General features: G+C 44.7%; 1 protein-coding gene across 6 annotated transcripts in view; it reads right to left on the minus strand.

Moving 5' to 3' along the window:
* RASGRF2 (Ras protein specific guanine nucleotide releasing factor 2) overlaps positions 1–19,217 on the minus strand; it is a 132,053-nt gene that overhangs the window by 82,805 nt on the left and 30,031 nt on the right. For all 6 annotated transcript variants that reach the window (XM_038123817.1, XM_038123814.1, XM_038123813.1 and 3 more), the window contains exon 2: positions 8,036–8,142. In XM_038123817.1, the coding sequence (XP_037979745.1) occupies positions 8,036–8,142 (107 nt within the window). The remainder of the gene's footprint in view (positions 1–8,035; positions 8,143–19,217) is intronic.

Below are 19,217 nucleotides of genomic sequence, written 5' to 3' on the forward strand. Positions count from 1 at the left end.
AACTCCACACCCCAAAATGGTTTTTACTAGATGATCATGTTAACTGAGAGGGGGAAATGCCAGCCGGGAGACAGAGCCTTTGGAAAAGTGGTCCCAACAACCAAAGCACCCAAAAAAGCATGTCCGTGGGGAATGGCTCCCTCAGGAGCAGGGTGTCGTGTGGGATGGAGACTGTGCTGGAAACACCTCTCACCAGCCAGCGTGTCACCCACCACGCTCCCACCTCACACCAAAACCAGCTGTTCCCATTGCCCTGGCACTCCAGCCAGGGAATCCTGGCCGTAGGAATTCATCCAGCAGCAAGCTGGAGGAGAACGGCACCCCACCCCATTGCGCAAGACTGAGACAGAGCTCCAAGCATGAGCAGCCATGAATCACAGAGCCGTGGCACGGGCTGGGTTGAAGGGACATTAAAGATCATCCAGTGCCACCCTCTGCCATGGCAGGGACACCTCCCACTGTCCCAGGCTGCTCCAAGCCCTGTCCAGCCTGGCCTTGGGCACTGCCAGGGATCCAGGGGCAGCCACAGCTGCTCTGGGCACCCTGTGCCAGGGCTGCCCACCCTGCCAGGGAACAATTCCTTCCTAATATCAGTTTTAAGTCCAGCTTTTACTTTAAAACCATTCCCCCTCATCCTCTTGCTATCTGCCCAAGTAAAACATCATTCTCCCTCTTTTTCGTGAGTCCCCTTTCTGAGGGAAGCTCATGCAAAGCTGCCATGAGGTGTGCCCAGAATCTGTGGAAAGCCTCTCCATGTCTCCTCTCAGGATGAGAGCAGCCACCAGCCACAGGGGTGTGAAAGTTTTTATGAGCTACAGGGAAGAGCATCTTGGGGGTGGTACAAGGCTTGTTATGGAAGTGCAAGAACCCAAGGGAGGGAAAGGAAGGCATGGAATAGGTTTGAGGAGCAGCAAGCTGAGGAAAGCACAGAGATAAGGGGATAAAAGGGGATAAAGGATCACAGGTAAGCAGAGTGGCCAATACACTTGTCTGGCCATGATCTGCACATCACCACCACTACCCACCCTGCCTCGTCACCAAACCCACCTCTCGCTCCTCTCCTTGGCGAGGGGACTCCGTGTGTGCATCCCTGCAGCTCTCAGTGCCCCTTTCTGGAGCTGGCACCAAGAGGCCACAGGCCCAGTGGCACACAGGACAGGTGGGAGGTGCGAGCCTGGCCCAGGTGTGACCGCCAGCCACGGCTGAGCAGGGCCAGCCAAGCACTGGGGACACGCCAAGGCCAAACTGGACCCACAGCATCCAAAAGGATCCCGGACTAAAAGTGGTCCAGGACTTGTGATTTGGCTGCTGGAGGGTGCCGGAGACCCAAACCAGCTTCTGGGGACTCCACAGGCTTGGGTGGCTGGCTGAGAGATGGCTCTGCAGGCCCCCGTGTGCCCAGCTGGAGCTGAGAGCAGCACGGGCACTTGCAGGGTGATGCCTCTGGGATTTTAGCTTTTGTATTTTTCACATCCTGTGCTGCTTTGGGGTGTAACTCTAAACTCCATATACAGTGTCAGTTACTCTCTTCACATTTGGGTCAGACAACACAATCCCTCTGGGCCTGAAACTCAAGGACACCCTACAGCCTCAGGCTCTGAAAGTATAAACAAAAGTGAATTGTCAGGGAGAAAACTGGGGGTAAATGACTTCATTACCTGAAGCTGGAATTGGAGGATTAACCCCTGAAATGCAAATGGGCCAAACTTATAATTGTGTGAAAAACTCACAACCATTGTCACTTTTGGGTGTAGCCTCTAGGAGGCTTCTGACTGTCCAAACTGTACCTATTGATTGCCTTTAATAAATACCCACTTTATTCCCTTGATCTTGTCCAGCCTGTTTCAGGCAGCCACTCCAAGGCATCACAGGCATGGAGGTCCAGGACAGCCTGCACAGCTCAGTGATTTTTGGGGGGCTCACACCGGGTATCTGTACTGGATGCACCTCTCTGCTTCACTCCCAGCCCACCAGAAACCACAAAATTGTGGGTTTTTTTTAAAGCACCAGGCCTCAGCTAATACGGTTTTACTGACAGGAAGGCATCAGCTCTTGAGCTGCCACACTGAGCTTACAACCACCTGCAAAATACCGTGTAAAATACACAGGAAAGTGTGCCTGCAAATCCGAGAGGAAGCCTTGCTGCTTCTGTTTGTTTTTAGTTTTAAATTGCCAGTTAGAGGGCAGTAGTTCCTCGTACACCTTAAACAGGGACCCAGGTGAAAGAATTTTCCCCATTTTCCTCCCTGCTCTTCTCCCACATCACCTGTGCAGTGAGAGCAGGCCTGGAGGAATGAGATTGATTACAACTAAGCTAGCAATAAATTAAAAAAGCATATTTCCTTTTCAAATCAGTTTCCCAATTAAGTTCACACTTGTGCCTGCATGAAAGGAGGGTTTTTATTCCCACACGTGGTAAATTTAAGACGTTGGAATAAGCTAAAGCAGAGAAGTCCAATAAATTTTATTAATACTGCATTCATGTTAAAAAAAAAAAAGCATAAGAGTTTTTGAGCTAAATGCAGAAAAGCCTTAAAATGTAGAAGATTTTGTAAGAGGGAATGAAAAGTACACTTCAGTGTATTGAGGGTGAAAGAGATTTTTTTCACAAGAGAACAAGTTCTGGAAGAAAGCCAAAAACAGGACTTCCCTGTTTTTGCAGTCACTGACAGAGGAATTGGGATTTGCCAGGAATAAATCCTTCTGCCCAAAAATGTAGCTCAGAAGGAGCAAACCATGCTCTGCCACCCTGGATATTAATGAGAAACCAAAATAGTAAAAATTCAAAGAAAATGGAAGTACAGATGAGGAACCGATAATGAGGTTCCAGTAAAATATACTGGATTAAATATCCCACTTCCTGCTCAAAAGCCAAACAATCCCCCATGTGAGGAGAGGGCTCTATGGACAGGGATAATGGACAACATCACAGCAGAAAAGATCCTTTAATTAGGTACTGGCATCCAAAAAAACATTCTTATTTACCCAGCATGGACCATGGGGCGCACTGAGATTGGAGCATCCCTTTTTCAACACTCTGTTTATAACTGACGAAGTAAATTAGACATGGAAGACATTTTGATGGCTACAAATATGTGTTGGGGGAGAAAAAAAATGAAAAGCAGTCCAAAATTAGATTTTCTATATGTCAATCTAAGAAAACAAAAAGCCTCAACTACCTCAATTTTATTTTCTCAGCTAACACAGGGATTACCACAACTCCTCATGAGAATATGACCCTCTGGAAAGCAATTAAATACTTCTCTTTCTCAAATGCCAGCATATTCACATGGAACAAGATGTTCCCAGGTCTCTTTTCAACATGAGAGTAGTGGCAGTCTTCTGAATGCCTCCAACAATTTGTAACCAAGACACCTGAGACAGTACAAAAAAAGCATCTTTAAAGTGCTACATAAAATGCCATTCATCAATTCCTAAAATAAAACCCTTAGGTTAGGCACAAATCAACAGTGGCACTTCAGAAGTTGCCAAAACTTCTCCCATTTGTCAAAAATACAGATAAAGCTAAAGGAAAATATCTAGATCATGATGAAGGCAAAATTCAATCCCTAAAGACAATCTGTGCTCTTTCGTTCAATTAAGTTGGTAAGAAAAGTCTTACAGAATACTCAAAAACTATTACTTTAGCCTCTTTTTTATGTATATTCAGCAAAAGACCCAATGGTTTAGTTAACTAATTAGAAACTCCAGGCTGTTCTGCTCAACACAATGCAAAGCAAACAAAAGCAGCTTTCACTGCAGCAGAAAATCATCAGGGCAAGGAGGTAACCCACAATAGGGAAGGACACTCCATGCTTACCAACTGAATTTTATAATTTTTTTGTCGCTTGTTGGAGTTTTGTCCAAGAAAACACAAGAAAGCCGTGTCCGTATCCCTGGGAAACTTCCCCAAGGAAATTTAGATACCTGTGCAGAAAAGGGGATTGAGAAAATCCCCCAAATGGCTTGATGACCTTGAAACTGTCCATCACAAGAGAGCAGCACAGCTCAGTAACATCAAAAGGTAGGCCTAAATAAGGTGGAAACAGGCAAACAGCAAAAGGGGTGGAGAAAAAATACTGATTTTTTTCAGAGAAAAAATCCTCAGAGACCTAGCTGTCCTGCAAAGCCTGCAATTACAACTCCCTGGTGGAGTCAAAAGCCACCCACCCTGACCCTGAATGTCACAACCAACTTCTCTGCAAGTTCTCAATATTTTCAGCTGTGCATTGTTTGCCATTGCCTTTATTTCGTGTCAGTTTCTACCTTGAAAATTCCTGCGTGACACATTTACACACTGAACTACAAGGACAAAAAAAATTTACCTCATGTTATGAAGCTCTTCTTGCTTACACGCCTTTTACATCAGGCAATGCGCAAGAATTCCATGATCACAGAGGCTGGAAAAGCCCTCCCAGCCCATGGAGTGCCAGCTGTGCCCCATCCCCACCCTGTCCCCAGCCCAGGGCACTGAGTGTCCCATCCAGGTGACACCTCCAGGGATGGGCACTCCAAACCCTCCCTGGGCAGCTCCAAGGCCTGAGCACCCTTTCCATGGGGAAATTCCTGCTGTGCCCACCCTGAGCCAGCCTGAGGCCGTTCCCTCTGCTCCTGTCCCTGTCCCCTGGGATAAGATCCCAAATCCCTCCCCGTGTGTCCCCTCCTGGCAGGGAAAGGTTGTGGCAAAACCAAAGCGATGCTGCAGAGAGGGAAGCCCAGAATGCTGCTGCCCCTGAATGTCCATGAGCACGAGGCAAAAAGCCCTGCTCCTTTCCTCACTCACTGTCAGCAGGATGCCTTGATTTAGCTTTTATGTTCTTCAAATCCTGTGCTGCTTTAGGGTATGACTCTGAACTCCATACACAGTGTTAGTTGCTGTCTTCACATTTGGGTCAGACAACACAATCCCTCTGGAAACTCAGGGACACCCTACAGCCTCAGGCCCTGAAAGTATAAACAAAAGTGAGTTGGGGGGGGAGCAAAGTGGGAGTAAATGACTTCATTACCTGAAGCTGGAATTGGAGGATTAACCCCCGAAATGCAAATGGACCAAACTTATAATTGTGTGAAAAACTCGTGACCACTGTCCATCTTGGGTGTAGCCTCTGGGAGGCTTCTGAGTGCCCAAGATGTAAATATTGAAGGCCTTTAAGAAATACCCACTTTATTCTCTCAATCTTACCCAGGCAGCCACTCCAAGGCATCAAGCACTGCACAGCAAAAGCTGTCCCAGGCCAGGACAAGCCCTGCAGCAGCACGGGGCTGTGGTGTCACACAGGGGACACTGGCCCAGCCCTGAGCCCCAGGGACCCCCAGGGCATGGTACGATGTTATGAAAAATGCTGATTTTATGATTGGCTTTTCACACATATTCATTCAGATGAATGTTACATGTGTTATGTTAGAAAGCGATGCTGTGTTAATTTTCTCAAATATAGTTTTAGGTTATAACATGATGTTAAAATGGAAACTATGCTGTGGGATATTCTTTGAAAGAAAGGAATGAGGTACTGGCACCAGACAGCAGCCACAGGACACCTCAATCTTTCAGAGAAAGAGAATTTATTGCTCCCTTATCAGAAGAAATAAACTTCTTCCCACCTCTTAGGATTCAGAGGAAGAAGCTGACACTGCCCAGCCAGAAACCTGTGTTTGGATGGAATTTCTGCATCATGGATGAGGTGTATGAATCTGCAACAGGCTGTTGCTTTTAAGGGTTAATCCTCTGTTAACGTGGGTCCTTTTTCGGGCTTATTTTGCCCAGAAAGGTACCAGGACTGTCAGTAACTCTTTGTTTTTATTGCCCCGTATTGTCCAAATTGTTATTACTCTAATTATATCGCTACTTTTATAACCATTTCATTACTATGAAACTTTTAAAACTTTTAAAACCAAGTGACTGGCATTTTTCACAATGTGCTCACCCAGAGCTGCACCACTGCCCACCCCGCAGGGCTGTCCTGGGAGAGGACAGGGCCTCGCTCAGTGGCACCACTGATGCTTGAAGTTTGAGCTTTCATATTTTCCAGACTCTGCACTGCATCAGTACGTAACCCTGAACTCCATGTAAAGTGCCAGCAGCTCTCCTCCCAGCTCAGTCACACAGAACAATCCTTTTCCAGCCCCAGAACCAAGGACACCGCTGCAGCTTCAGCCCCAAAATGTGCAAACAACAGAGAATTGAGGAGAGCAGCCTGGGAGAGTGGGACTGCATCACCTGGGGCTGGAATTGCACAATGAACCCCAATTTGGAAATGGACCAAAACTCATAAAAGTGTGAAAATTCGTGACTCAGGGTCCATCTTGGGTGTAGCCACAGCCAGGCTTTTGTGCTGCCCAAGCTGCATCCTTTGAGGCCTTCTAATAAATAAATACCCACTTTATTCCTATAACTCTGTCCAGCCTCTGCTCTAGGCAGCCTCTCCAGGCATCACCAGCACCACGAGGAGGACACAGCTCCCAAAGCTGGCTGCCCAGGCAGCACACAAGGCCTGCAGCCCCAGGGCCCCACCTCACAAGCCCTAAATTAAAAACTACGAGCTGCTCGTGTTCAATTTTAGTCCTGGAGCAGAATCACTTCTGTTTACATGGCTCATGTCCTAAGCAATTCGGGAGCTGCCTGGCTCCTTGTGCGTTACCATGGCACTGCAGATTAGCTGAGGTGAGTGTGGATGGGAGGAGGCTGCCGAAAGTGCATTTCAGCAGCAGCTTTGCCTCCTGTTATAAATGACAAATACAGTTACTGGCTTTCACATTTAGGTATTAGCCTTTGTTTCGCAAGTTGTTATTGATCCTGATATAGTACAAAGATATATTACAAAGATCCTGATATAGTACAAATTGTAACTCCTTTTAGCTGCTTTTTTGGTATAGTATAATCTGTCAGTTTATGTATGCGTGGCATAGCTTATATAAATAGTAAATAGTAATTTGATAAATATATTATATCTTAGGCTGTAGCATAATATTAAAATAGAGACTATCTGATGTTAACAGGCTTTTATGTAACTAACTCAGAGAATGGTGTAAGATGATTATGTGGTTCCCTGCATTTGTAGACTATCTGAGTGGTAAAATAAGAGTGACAAAAACCAGAACCCAATTTACTGACTCCTCGTTACCAGGGAGTGTAAAAACAACAGGATGGAACCACAAGAAGAAATAAAATATATTGGTTCAATTTACAAGATGGCATGAAGACAAGTCAAAGGTTAAAACCCAGCAAAAGAACATCTAAACCCAAAGGAATGTTTGAATATATACATATTCAACTCCCACTCTTAAGAATATGCATGCTCCCCCTCTAATGCAACAGTACATAGAGAACATGGTTTAAGTTACCAGTGTGCTTCTGGCAAATAGCCACGCACCCCAGCACTGAATTTTATCCCTTATTACACTTTTTAACATTTTGAAGAGTGAGCATCGCTTCTCATACCATTCCTCAGGCCAATCAGAGATGACTTTAATTTAGATTACACCTAAACCATGGCCACTTGCCACACAGGCCTCTCCTCAGGCACAAACTACCGCATGGCTCAAGGTCCTACCATGCCCCTTTTCACAAAACTGTGCTTCAAGTGGTTCAGAATTTCAGTATCGAGGTCAAAATTTTATCTGTCACCCTTCATCGTCCTAATGGCTTGACCTCCTCTTTCTTACATTTATTGCTCTGTAAGAGTTTTTAAGGAAAAACTCATTTATTCATCTGTCATATCAATAATTTCCTCATTCACATGACACGCTTGTCTCTAACAGAAGACTAATCCTAGGGGTTCTTTTTAATAAAATAATATTCTTCCTGAACTAATTTCAACTGCAGCACAATGGCTTATGAAAGATAAAAGGCAGTGAAATAAGCACTGGATGTTAAAGGTTGTTTTTTTTTCCTATAAGGTAGTCATGAATTGCAAACAACACCCAACTAATACATGTAATCATTTCTTTCTGTTTGGAAGGTGGGTTTAGGTTCTCAAAGCATTATCCATTTATCTGTAATAAAATGGATCAGAGGGTCACAAATCGAGTTTCATACCTTGCTTGGTGAATAGCTTCTACCCACTCATCTCCATCAACCTCATCCTCACAACGCAGCTCCAGTGGCTTCTGCCCCTCATGGCCAAAGAGGACAGTAAAGTAATGCTGCAAATTAGAGCAAAGGAAAAAAGGGTTCAGAAACTCCTAAATTTAAAAGATATATTAAAATTTTTAAATAAAAAACGACCAAACAAAAAATGCAAAACACAAACATCCCACCCAGCAAATAAAAACCATCAGAAGACTTTCTCTACTCAGCCCAGTGTGCTGCCAGCCCAAGGAAGATGTGTTTTAAGTTTCAGTCCTGAAACATGGATTGAAGTTAAAACTACTCTGAAAATATTCCCCTGTGTACCAAGGTAATAGCTTTCATGTACTTAATGCTAAGTTATTGTTCCTAAACTTCCACATCCAAGACAACAAAATACAATTCCCTAAAGGCCTCCTACAGCCAAGTACAATAACAGAACTACAGTGGGGTGTCTGCAGTTCTCCCTCACAGTTTTTAACTTAAAACTTCCCTCACAAGCCAGCGTGGGGACCCACGCCTGGAACCACCCCCACCTCCTCCCAAAAATGCAGACTGTGCACTGGCTCCAGCTTATTCCCCACCTTCCCAGTAGAACAGGGACCCTTCTCATCCATGACACTGCCAAAATATATTTGTTTTCCCCTCCCTCAAGAAGCCTCGCCCATAACTATATGGCAGCTGCCTTTTGTTTCCACAAGAAAATGCTATTCAGCTAAAACCTGGCATTTCTTGCACGAAGGGCATTGCCCTGGTGTGTTCCACAGGACTTTCAGGGAGGTTTTTGCCGCTGTCAGAAGGCAGCAAAAACAGATTCAGCTGGTGGGGAGGGGAGAGCCACCTTAGCTCCCATTTCACAGGGATGGATATTGACAAGCTGATTTTGCACAGCCTGTGTGCCAACTTACAGCCAGGCAGCAAACAGGCTTCTTCCAGCTCAGATAAGCACAGGTCAGAAAATATTCTACCTAAACACACCTTTAATTTCCACAGGTGCCCTGAACGCGCCCTTTAGAAATCCAGATGTTTCACAGGCAGGAGGACGAGTGAGGGTCACAAAAACATCTGGGTTTGGGTCTGAGGTCACTCAGCAGCAATTCTGACTGAACCTGTCTGGATCCCTCCACTGTCCTCACTGCCCAGAGCTCCCCCAGCCCTCGTCCTGTTCCACACCTGTGCACAGGGAACAGGAATTCCTTTCTGGGCTCCAAGAGCCAAACTCGAGCGCTCCTACATTTGTCTTCCTTTTGGGTAACATGAGCACAAAAAAAAAGGCATTCCGGGAGGAGAAATTATTCACTTGTGCATTGTATTAGTTTGTTAAACATCACTATGCATATAAAAAGCACTCCTCATGCAGAAGAGCACCAGAACTGCAGGATTACAGACAACCACAACTGAAATGAGGCCAAATCAGAAGCAGCATTCACATTTAACAGGTTTTAACTAAATGATGTTCAGGCTAAGACCTGAACTTCAGTCTCAGAAATTCAACAGCTCCAGAACCCAAACGAGGAATAATAAATGAGTACAAGGACAATCTCGTAACCTGTGGGGCTTCAACACAGCATATCACTTAAACCTGAATACCATGAATAGGAAAGAAAAACCCATTTAATCAGGCCCATAGGATTCTCCATAGCAGTGAAAGATAAAAACTTTTACAACAATACAGTGCCGTTGAAAATAACCTACAGCACAGTGAAAAGTGCAGCAAGATTACACACGAATGTGCTCTGTTTATAGAGTGGAATAGTCTATTTTAAAAAGCATATTTAAAGATAAATCACACTGTTCAGCACTGCATATTATGTAACAAGTTATTTGCGTTTCATAAAGCTGTTACATATAAAATTAGAATAAAGACACAAGTGCAGACAAGCACTGGATTTAATCCCATTGTGTGGGGACTCAAGTTAAAGGGAGAGACAATATCAGAGTCCTCCCTACTTTCCAAGTGCAGCAACTCAGACCTCTTTAAAGCAAGACTCGCAGTGATCTCATGTCACAGAATTTAAACTCAGAGGTGTGCAGTTACCATGGTGACAGGCACGCCAGAAACACACAGTTAGACCAAGAAAATGCATGGATTTAAACTAACTTAGAGGGCAACCACAGCAGGTCTGGACCCAATGGCAACTACAGCTGCATTACAGAAGGCATTTTTTCTGAAATCAACCAAAATCTGTCAGCCCCCCCCCAAACAGGCATATTGCATTCAAGCATCAGCATCAGCTCTCACTTCATTTATCCAGAAACAGTCAATTCTAGAGCAAGAAAAGTGCAAGAAAAATACCATAACATGCCTCTAAAAGGAATCTCAAAGTCATCTTTAAAATCTCTTTTTGAAGTAAATGGTGCTCATTTAAAAAACTAATTTACTACAAGAAAATAAGATGGTGTCTGTGATGCACTATTACATTCTTCAGTAAGTGATGTATGTGAGTGGGCCTGTATATATAATTACACTGAGACAATATAATTTTAGCACTGCCATTCAATGCCAAACAGTTCAGCTCGCACATCACTGCAGCACAGTACAGGTAAAAAAAAAAAAACCTCTTCTGCATACACACCATCCTTTTCATGAAGGGAAAACAGTAAATATTTAAGCACTGCAGCACATATTTACATCAACTACCCTCATCACCATCATTAATCCCGTCTGTTGGATATCAGGAAGACACTTGAGTTTCAACTTCAGCTAGACAATTCTGTTGTTTATGTTTACTCTGAAAACCACTGGAATCATAGAGGGTAATATGAACAACCTGTGTTTTGACATAAAGCAAATGAAGTAATTTCATTTCAAGGTGCCGTGTCAGTATTCCCGTGCACCCAGGTGACATGGCAAGGCTTCATTTGCACATAAACACCTTTGGCAGAGTTCTTGAAGGTAAAGCTGGAGAAAATCAGAGGAGGGGAAGCTTCAGGTACGTGGCACAGGTGTGAAGGCATGACTGACAGCCAAGGAAGGAGTTTTGGGACATCAGAGCATTGCTGTGTGTTGCTCCTTGGCTCCCACCTGGAACTAACCAGAGTTTCTCCCTGCAGTGAAAGGAGCAGTGAGGGAGGAGCTGATGGGTGCCTGCTGCAGAGACCAGCCTGGAGCCAGGCTCAGACTCTGGGTGCAGAAATCCTGCACCAGAGCTGGGCTGCCCAGCAGCTCGCAGCACAACTCTGCCCTGGCAAAACTGCCCAAGGGATGGCAGCGCTCAAAACAAGGCAGCAGAACCTCTGCAGATCAAACATTTCCCTTCAGAGGGGAAAAAAAACACTGTTCTGACTAAAAAAAAATAAAAATAAAAAATCAACCAAACAGACAAACTCTCGGGGGGAAAAAAAAAAAGTGTACAACAACACAGCAAACAAACAAACAAAAACCACACACACAAAACAGCCCCACAAAAACAAAAATCCAAAAGCCAACCCCCCCCCCCAAAAAAAACCATAGTAAAAAAAAAATATATTACCCAAATGATTCATGCCTTGTAACAGAAATACTGCTTTTCAGACCACTGAGGTCAGTGGGTGGTGATGCCCCAGACAACTGCCCTTCCCTAAGATTTCCTTGCCAAACATAAAACCGATTTATAATAATGCACAATGAAATTGTCATTTTCAAAACTTAGTTGGGCCACGATCTGGCCAGGTGCTATTTCCGATTTTTCCCTGATTTACTGCAGTCCTGGCTTAACTATTCAAGCCAGGACATTGAGAGTAAGTTAAAAAGAAAATTACAGGCGTCAATATTGATAAGAATGGAAACCAGAGGTGAAAAACAATGGTGGAAAATTTGTCTGTGTACCAAGATTGCTACCAAAACATTAAGAACCATAACAAAAGCCTGTCTTCAATGTGAGGCAGGAGGAAGCTTAATCATTTGCCATGTATTTAAGGCTTACATTCACTGCCTGATGTTTGCAAGGGTGTGCTGCAAACCTTTGATGCTGGAAAAGGTGGTAGAGGTGATTAATTAAAATTTAACGTGACAAGCTAAAAATATTTATTGTTCTTGACTTCTAAAGACATTTCCATTTCAGAACCTGGAAGCCTGTGTGCAACCTGAAAATGCAAGTAAATTACTGAGCAAAAGAGAACAATCACTGCAGCAACTGAAAACTCCTCAGTAGTCCCAGAAGGAAAAGCAGCAAATTGCAGTCTAAATCAAAGCAGCTTATGCTATCCAAGGACACATTAACTCATGGAGTTTTCAGATGTGTTCTACTGACAGTATTTTGCCCAGATTCTGAAACACAGAGCAAAATGTGTATTCTATTTTTTTCAAAATGCGTGTAGAATGTGTAATCTATTTATTCTTTTTTTTTTGTTTGTTTCTTTTCAAAATGTCCATTCTATTCTATTACTCACATCCTGGGGAGAGGGAAGGGAAAGAAGGGGAAATGCTGGGAAGAAGGCAGCACCTCTAGGAGGGAATAAGTGGGCAAGGATGAATGTGTGGAGGTGAGGGAAATGTTGAGGGGAGAAGGCAGCAACCCCTCACGGAGAGAGATCATTTACAACAACGTGTGGTGTGAGGACAAGGGAATGCTTTCAACCACAGGAGGGTGAGACGGGATATCAGGAAGGAATTGTTCCCAGGGGCCCTGGGATGGAATTCCCAGAGCAGCCGTGGCTGCCCCTGGATCCCTGGAACTGTCCAAAGCCAGGCTGGGGCAGCTTGGGACAGTGGGAGGCGTCCCTGCCGTGGCAGGGGTGGGATGGATGGGCTTTAAGGTCCCTTCCAACCCAAACCATCCTGTAATTCCATGGCTGTAATGCCAGCAGCACGGTGGGCAGGAGAGTTCCTCTCTGCCAGGGAAGATTCCCCCATGCTGGGAAGTGCTGTGCCACCACTCCTGGCAGGAAATCCACATCCCATGGCTGCTAAATTGGCATGAGAGCGGGATGATGACAGGACTGAGAATTCATTTTGAAGCTTCCAGGGAGATCCACCGAGCCAACACATTTCATGCTCGTATCACACCAATCAGTAGAAGCTATAATGAGAACAGGATCAGTGGACATCAGAATTAACACGATGTACTGGGGAAGAGTCAGATGGTTTTTGTACAAGGATGGCACCTCCTCTAAACCCCAGAGGAGCTCTCAGAAGGGTCAACTGGTGTCTGGATTGCAACAGAAACGGTTTTCACTGAGATTTTTAATAGATATTTAGGGAAATGCTTAGGCATGTAAGACTTAAAAGGAAAAGGTCACTCCACAGTTTAAAAATAATAAAAAATATCTGATCAAAAGCTAGGAAACAATTGGAATATTGGGCCATCTGTCAGTTCTTAGAATGAAACAAAGTCATCAAAGGACTTCCTCAGGGAATTCTGTTGAGGTCTGGGACAGCCATTGCAAAGGATGACAAAGTTTTTAAATTATTTGAGATAATAATGATGAGAATCTATTATTAAGAACTTCAACAGGCCTGAGTTACTGGACAGCAGGAGGGCAGACAGAATTAATTGTCACAAACACAAAGGCACACATGTGAGGAAAAACATCCCAAGCTTCACACGGGGAAAGATGGGCTTTGTGCTTGGTAGCACCACTCCAGAGCAAGATCCCAGGAACAGTTCCATGAAAACATCATCCCAATGCTCAGCCATGCCAAAAGAAGCAAATCACACTACAGGGGTGGCTGGGAAAGAAAGAGAACAAAGTGGACAAGGGAGTCACACTATGAAACATCCTGAGTGCCACGGGCACTTTTGGACTTTTCACACAGACATAAATTGGGAAAGGTTCTGGAAAAAAAAAAAATTGTGTGGAAAGGGTTGGGTATGTCCCGGCTGGATAAGTAAAAAACTTAATCTGGGACTCTTCAGAGCAGAGAAAGGACAAGGGATGATGGTTTTGAGATAAAGGAGGCCACTTCAGACTGGATGTGAGGATATTTTACCAGGAGGGCCTTGGCACAGGCTGCCCAGGAGGAGGAGGCATTCAAGCTGTGGCTGCACAGGGCTCTGACCCACCTGATCAAGGTGAGGAAGTCACAGCTCACTGCAGGGAGGGTTGGACTAGGAAGCTCTTAAAAAGCCCCTTCCAACCAGAACGTTCTGTAATTCTATGGAGGGAACAACTCTGGGGATGCAAGAGGAGTCTGCGAAACCAGGCGGTGCACAGAGTGGACGAACAGGGTGTCACAGGTCTCCTTCTTTTGCAATTAAAAGTAAAAAAAATCTACGAAACAAAGGTCAGAGAAAACAGCTCCAAAACAAACAGAAGTCAGCGGCTGCTCACAGAGCTGGTGATAGTCTGGTGAAGCTCAGTAACAAAGGAGGTGGTAAATGCAGTGGCAGTGATGTGCAGGGAGAGCAGAGGGTTCACTGCTCAGAATTCCTGGGCTGGCAAACACACAGAATTCACATTATTAGTAATGCAAACAGTCCTGGAGCTGAAAATAACTGCAAAGTCATTTCAGAGCAGAGGAAAGGGAAAAGTAAAATAAGTATTAAATGCATGCCTTCCCCAGCATGTCCTCACAGCCACCGCGTGGCACAGGTAATTAGAGCAGTTGGACCTTTGGTTGAAGCCTTTCTCATAGTCCTAGAGGGGCTAATTAAAACTTCCCTTGGTGGCATGAGAGTCTTCTACAGCCTTCAGATTGCTCTGCACCTGATTATAAACGAGATGTGCTGGTGCCTTCATAAAGTGCTGGCTCTAACAAGTTTCCTGGGGTTTTTCTTGCTGGTTTTGGGTTCAGTTTTGATCCTTTAAAAAAAATAAAGAAGTAATTTGCAAACCTGGTAGAGACACACTGGAGTGTTTCAGGTTCTGTGTTTCTTTCTGGTGACACCTGGGGATTAAAGAGGGTTGTTTTGGTTTTTTTTTACCATTTTAGTGTTACTTCATCATCCCTGATAGGTAGACATCTGATACTGAACAGAACTAGGGAGAAAAATATTCCAGAGGTAAATGAGAAAAGGGCTTTTATCTGCCAAGAGCACATTAGAAAATACTGATTTGTATCTCCCACACTGAGGATATTCAGAGATGGGCTGTGGTATCTTCTCCAGGTTTAGCTTCAAAATGGACAAATACAAAATATCCTGTGCTGGGTGAGGGATGGGATGGCTTGATGTCTCCTTTCTTCAGACAATATTGGATTAATCGAGTGCCAACCTGCTCCATAAAATGTATTCTGACATCTGACAGTGAACTGCCTTCCTGAGCCATCCTGCAAATATTGTCAGGCCAAGAACTACTGAGGTAATTATATGTAATTATGCAATCAACAGCTTTCCAGTTAGGGAGATTACACATAAATGCACCCTGTGTTATAAACTGTTACTCTGTCAATTAGAAAATACCAACTTGCACACAAAACAGGAGTCAAGGAATACACCCGGGTCACTGAGGACCTAAATTCTCCTGCAACTCTGTTGACTTGCATTGAAATTACACCAAATTACAATGGTTATAGCACTTGTTTTCATGGATGAGAGGACTAGGCTAATATGGCCCCATCTGCTCTATTTTCAATGCAGACCATTTCTACTTCAGCAGCAGTTTATCAACAGGGGAAAATTCTGCCACATAAAAAAGAAAATTTTAACAAGTAAAACCTGCAGGAATGGGCACAACAAGTGAGTGCAGCTAAATTATTCACTCATAATAAAGCGAACACGGGTACCTTCATCTCAAAGTGCATTTGACACAGTCCAGGGGGAATTTGCTGCCAGAAACCACAAGCCACTTGCTTCCCAGGGACCTGAGAGCTGCCTTGCAGTGACAGCACAGTGTCTAGTAAACACTCACAGCCCTGCCAGGGCTGCTGCCTCCCTCCCACGTGCACCAGGGCTCCTGGGGCTGCCACTGACACATCTCTGCATCTCATTTCCCCAGGTGGCTGATGCTGAGATGCGCCCTGAGGATGCTCCTGCTGCATTCCTGAAAAGTGGAGGGCGATTCCTGCGAAGCGCGGCCAAATCCAGCCTGCCCCAGCCCAGAGACAGACAGAACTGCTCCAAAGTCCTGGTGGGGGACACAGCCCCAGCCCTGTGCTCACCCCACTCCCAGGATTCTGATCCTCCCAAGCACCGGGGAGAGGACACAGCGCTCAGAGCTGCAGCTCACACTGAAACGCAAAAATATTCCGGCCACCACTTGTTGCCTCTGCCCCCTCCCAGCCTTTGGTTTCTCGGTAAAATTCGTTTTCTGGCAAAGGAACTACCATTCTCTTGGAGGGTGGTGGTTGTAACGGTAATTTGAGAGGTTTTCAGGACACACACGCTCATGTGGGGAGCTCAGCAAATGAGCAGGCACCTGTGGGGAGCGCGCCAGTGAAATGTTTGCAGCGCGAGTGATGGAGAGGGAGCACAGAAATCCCATTTTCCCCGCCCCATTTCAGGGTTTCAGCAGCTTCCATCTGGCCCAGACTGGAGGGAATGAACACTCAGCTCGCTCCAAGTTTTGGTCCCTCCTCAAGCGTGGCACAGCTGAAGTGAGCCAGAACTGCAGCCCTACCACAGAACTAAGCACAATACAAGTAACTTGGTAGAAATCCAACTAAATTAGCAGAAATAGAGCTGTATCAGTAGGAATGTAGCTGCATCAATAGAAAATGTGATGCTCAGGCTGACACAGAAAGGACAGATGGGGAAAACAGACAGAAACAGACCGAAGGGAGTACTGTAATCATCTTCAGTGTTAAACATTTTTCAGGACTCAAAGCTTTCCGTGTTTTGCTCCTTTTTTTTTTTTTCCACACTGTCTCATTTGTTCACCAGTTGTCACAACCTTAACCTTTCTCCTTGTACTGACAGCCTTCCCCTCCTTGTCCAAACAGCAGCCAGAGCTCTCCAGCCCTTTCCTCTGAAACCTGACAGTGCTGAGAGCTCCTCCACACCAATTCTACACAAACCTCAGCACCTGGTTTGCCCTGCAGAAGACATCCCTGTGTTTTAATTAAAAGATCAGACTTTAAAGGCCAGAACGAACATTTATAACCTTCTATTCAGATTACTTATGTAATACAGGCCAGAAAAATCTCTCCAGAGAGCTCCTGCATCAAACATACAGGATCAAGATGAGACACACACCCTCCTTCATCCATCCTAACACAGAAAATAAACACAGAAAATAATGAAAAACCCTCCTGAGCCCAGGTTAAAAATTTCTGGGTAATAAATTACCCTCACTGCTGAAAACACGCGGCTTCATTTTAAAGAATGAGCAGGCAGGTAAATAATGAAATTATATGAACAGCCTGGATTTTGAAGATTGCCCTCCTATACTGGGCTCTGCAAAAGTGAAGCCTGGCTTCCTCAGCAAACACCATCACATATGTACCAAAAATAAAAAGGAACAAAGATAAATCCACCCCAAAGCATTCACACAAACAATTTCCACAGAGCAAACAATTTGGATGCATTAATTTACAGAAAGCAGATTAATTGACTGTCTTCTAATTATATTCTCAAAATATGCAAACACAGCATTTGACATTTTCAAAGCTCTTTACAGACAGTAACTAATCTCTGAACTCCTCTACAAGGTAAGAATTATGGTGCCCATTTTAGACACCAGGATATGTGCAAAGATGCCCAAATATAGATCTGCTGTAGAAGAGTTCAACTCAAGACTGCTATAAACAGAGCTTCTCTCCCTGAAGTGAGCCAGCACACGATAGGCAGGCAAGAATAAGAAGTCAGCACATCTCAGACCTTGTTACACCCCTGTTATATATAATAATTTCTATCTATAAACATTTTCAAGGAATAAAACCAAACACTTGAAAAATTTCAAGCCACTGCAGTTTTGTGTGAGATGAGGGACAAGGCTGGTACAGACACACAGCAACGCCAGAGGCTGGCAGGGCTCTGATGGAAAATCAAAGACCACTGCAATGAGCCAAACACAAGGTTTTCATGACTCCTGAATGATTTTATTGCACGGGAAAACACCTTTTTGTCGGCATTGTGCTCCCTGACAGCCACAACCTGTGGTTAAGCAGCCCTGAGGGGTCACAGCCTCATTATAACCTCGTAAAAAAAACTGGCAGGAACAGTGACAGACTCTGGTTTTGAGCAGGAAAAGGTAATTGCAACAGCAGAGCCTCGACCTCCACCTTGCAGGTACTCACAGCCCACCGGAGGAGCAGTGGCTGCTCTGGCCACGTGGATCCAAGCCAGGAGGGCAGGGAAGGACATCCCAGGGGCCACAGGGCAGAGCACGGAGCTGCTCCAACCACAGCTCTCAGAGGAACAGGGTCTTCATGAAAATTACACTCCCCAGCCTCGCCCCAAGGACTGCGAGTAGGGAAGTTCCCGTTTAGGGAAGGTGGAACTGCCTCTCTCAGCATCTGGATGAGAGAATATCTGGAAGTCCCAGCACATCTGGACACTCCAGACCCCCAGGGGATGGTCTGGACTGCACCAACCCCGTGAGCAGATGGGGCTCACTCAGAGGGACGTGGAGATAAAACGCTGGCCTCACCTCAGCACAGCAAAGACCCACTGACTGAGTCCTGTCCTGCCTCAGCCACCAAGAAATGTGGATGAAATTGCCAGGACATTTCTACGCAGATTCGTCAACCTACTGACCTTTGAATTCTCCAAATTTGCAATGAAAAAAAAAACTAACTAACAAAACTAACAAATAAAAAGCAAAGCAAAAAAACAAAACAAACAACAAAAAGGCAAAACAACAAAAAAACAATAACAACAAAAAAGCAAAACAAAACAAAAAGCACCACACACACACACACACGCACACAAAAAAAACCCCCAAAAACAAAAACCCAAACAAACACAAACCAATGATGCACCTCACCTTGGGCAAGCAACAGTTCAGATGATTCCATCACATGACAATCCTTCCCTAATCCCCAGGACTTCTGACTGTCCGTTTTCAATTTCTGGTTCTGCACAAGGATTGTCTGAAATTTCCTTGACTGCTGACATTATCTGGACACGATGCAACAGTAAATACTCCAGTACTCCACCTTGCAAATATAGGAAAAAAAAATCTCACACTGACAAGGGTCACAGCCACCAATATTCTGTAAGAAGGGTAAGAACTGAGTTGCTCTATGCCAATTGTGAGCTGAAAATTAAGGTTTCAGAATTTGGCTGGAGATTGCTATAATGTGTTCAGGCTTTATGCCAAATAAAATTATGCTCAGGCTGTAAAACCAATG

This window comes from Motacilla alba, chromosome Z (assembly GCF_015832195.1).
Source record: "Motacilla alba alba isolate MOTALB_02 chromosome Z, Motacilla_alba_V1.0_pri, whole genome shotgun sequence".
NCBI classification, from domain to species: Eukaryota; Metazoa; Chordata; class Aves; order Passeriformes; family Motacillidae; genus Motacilla; species Motacilla alba.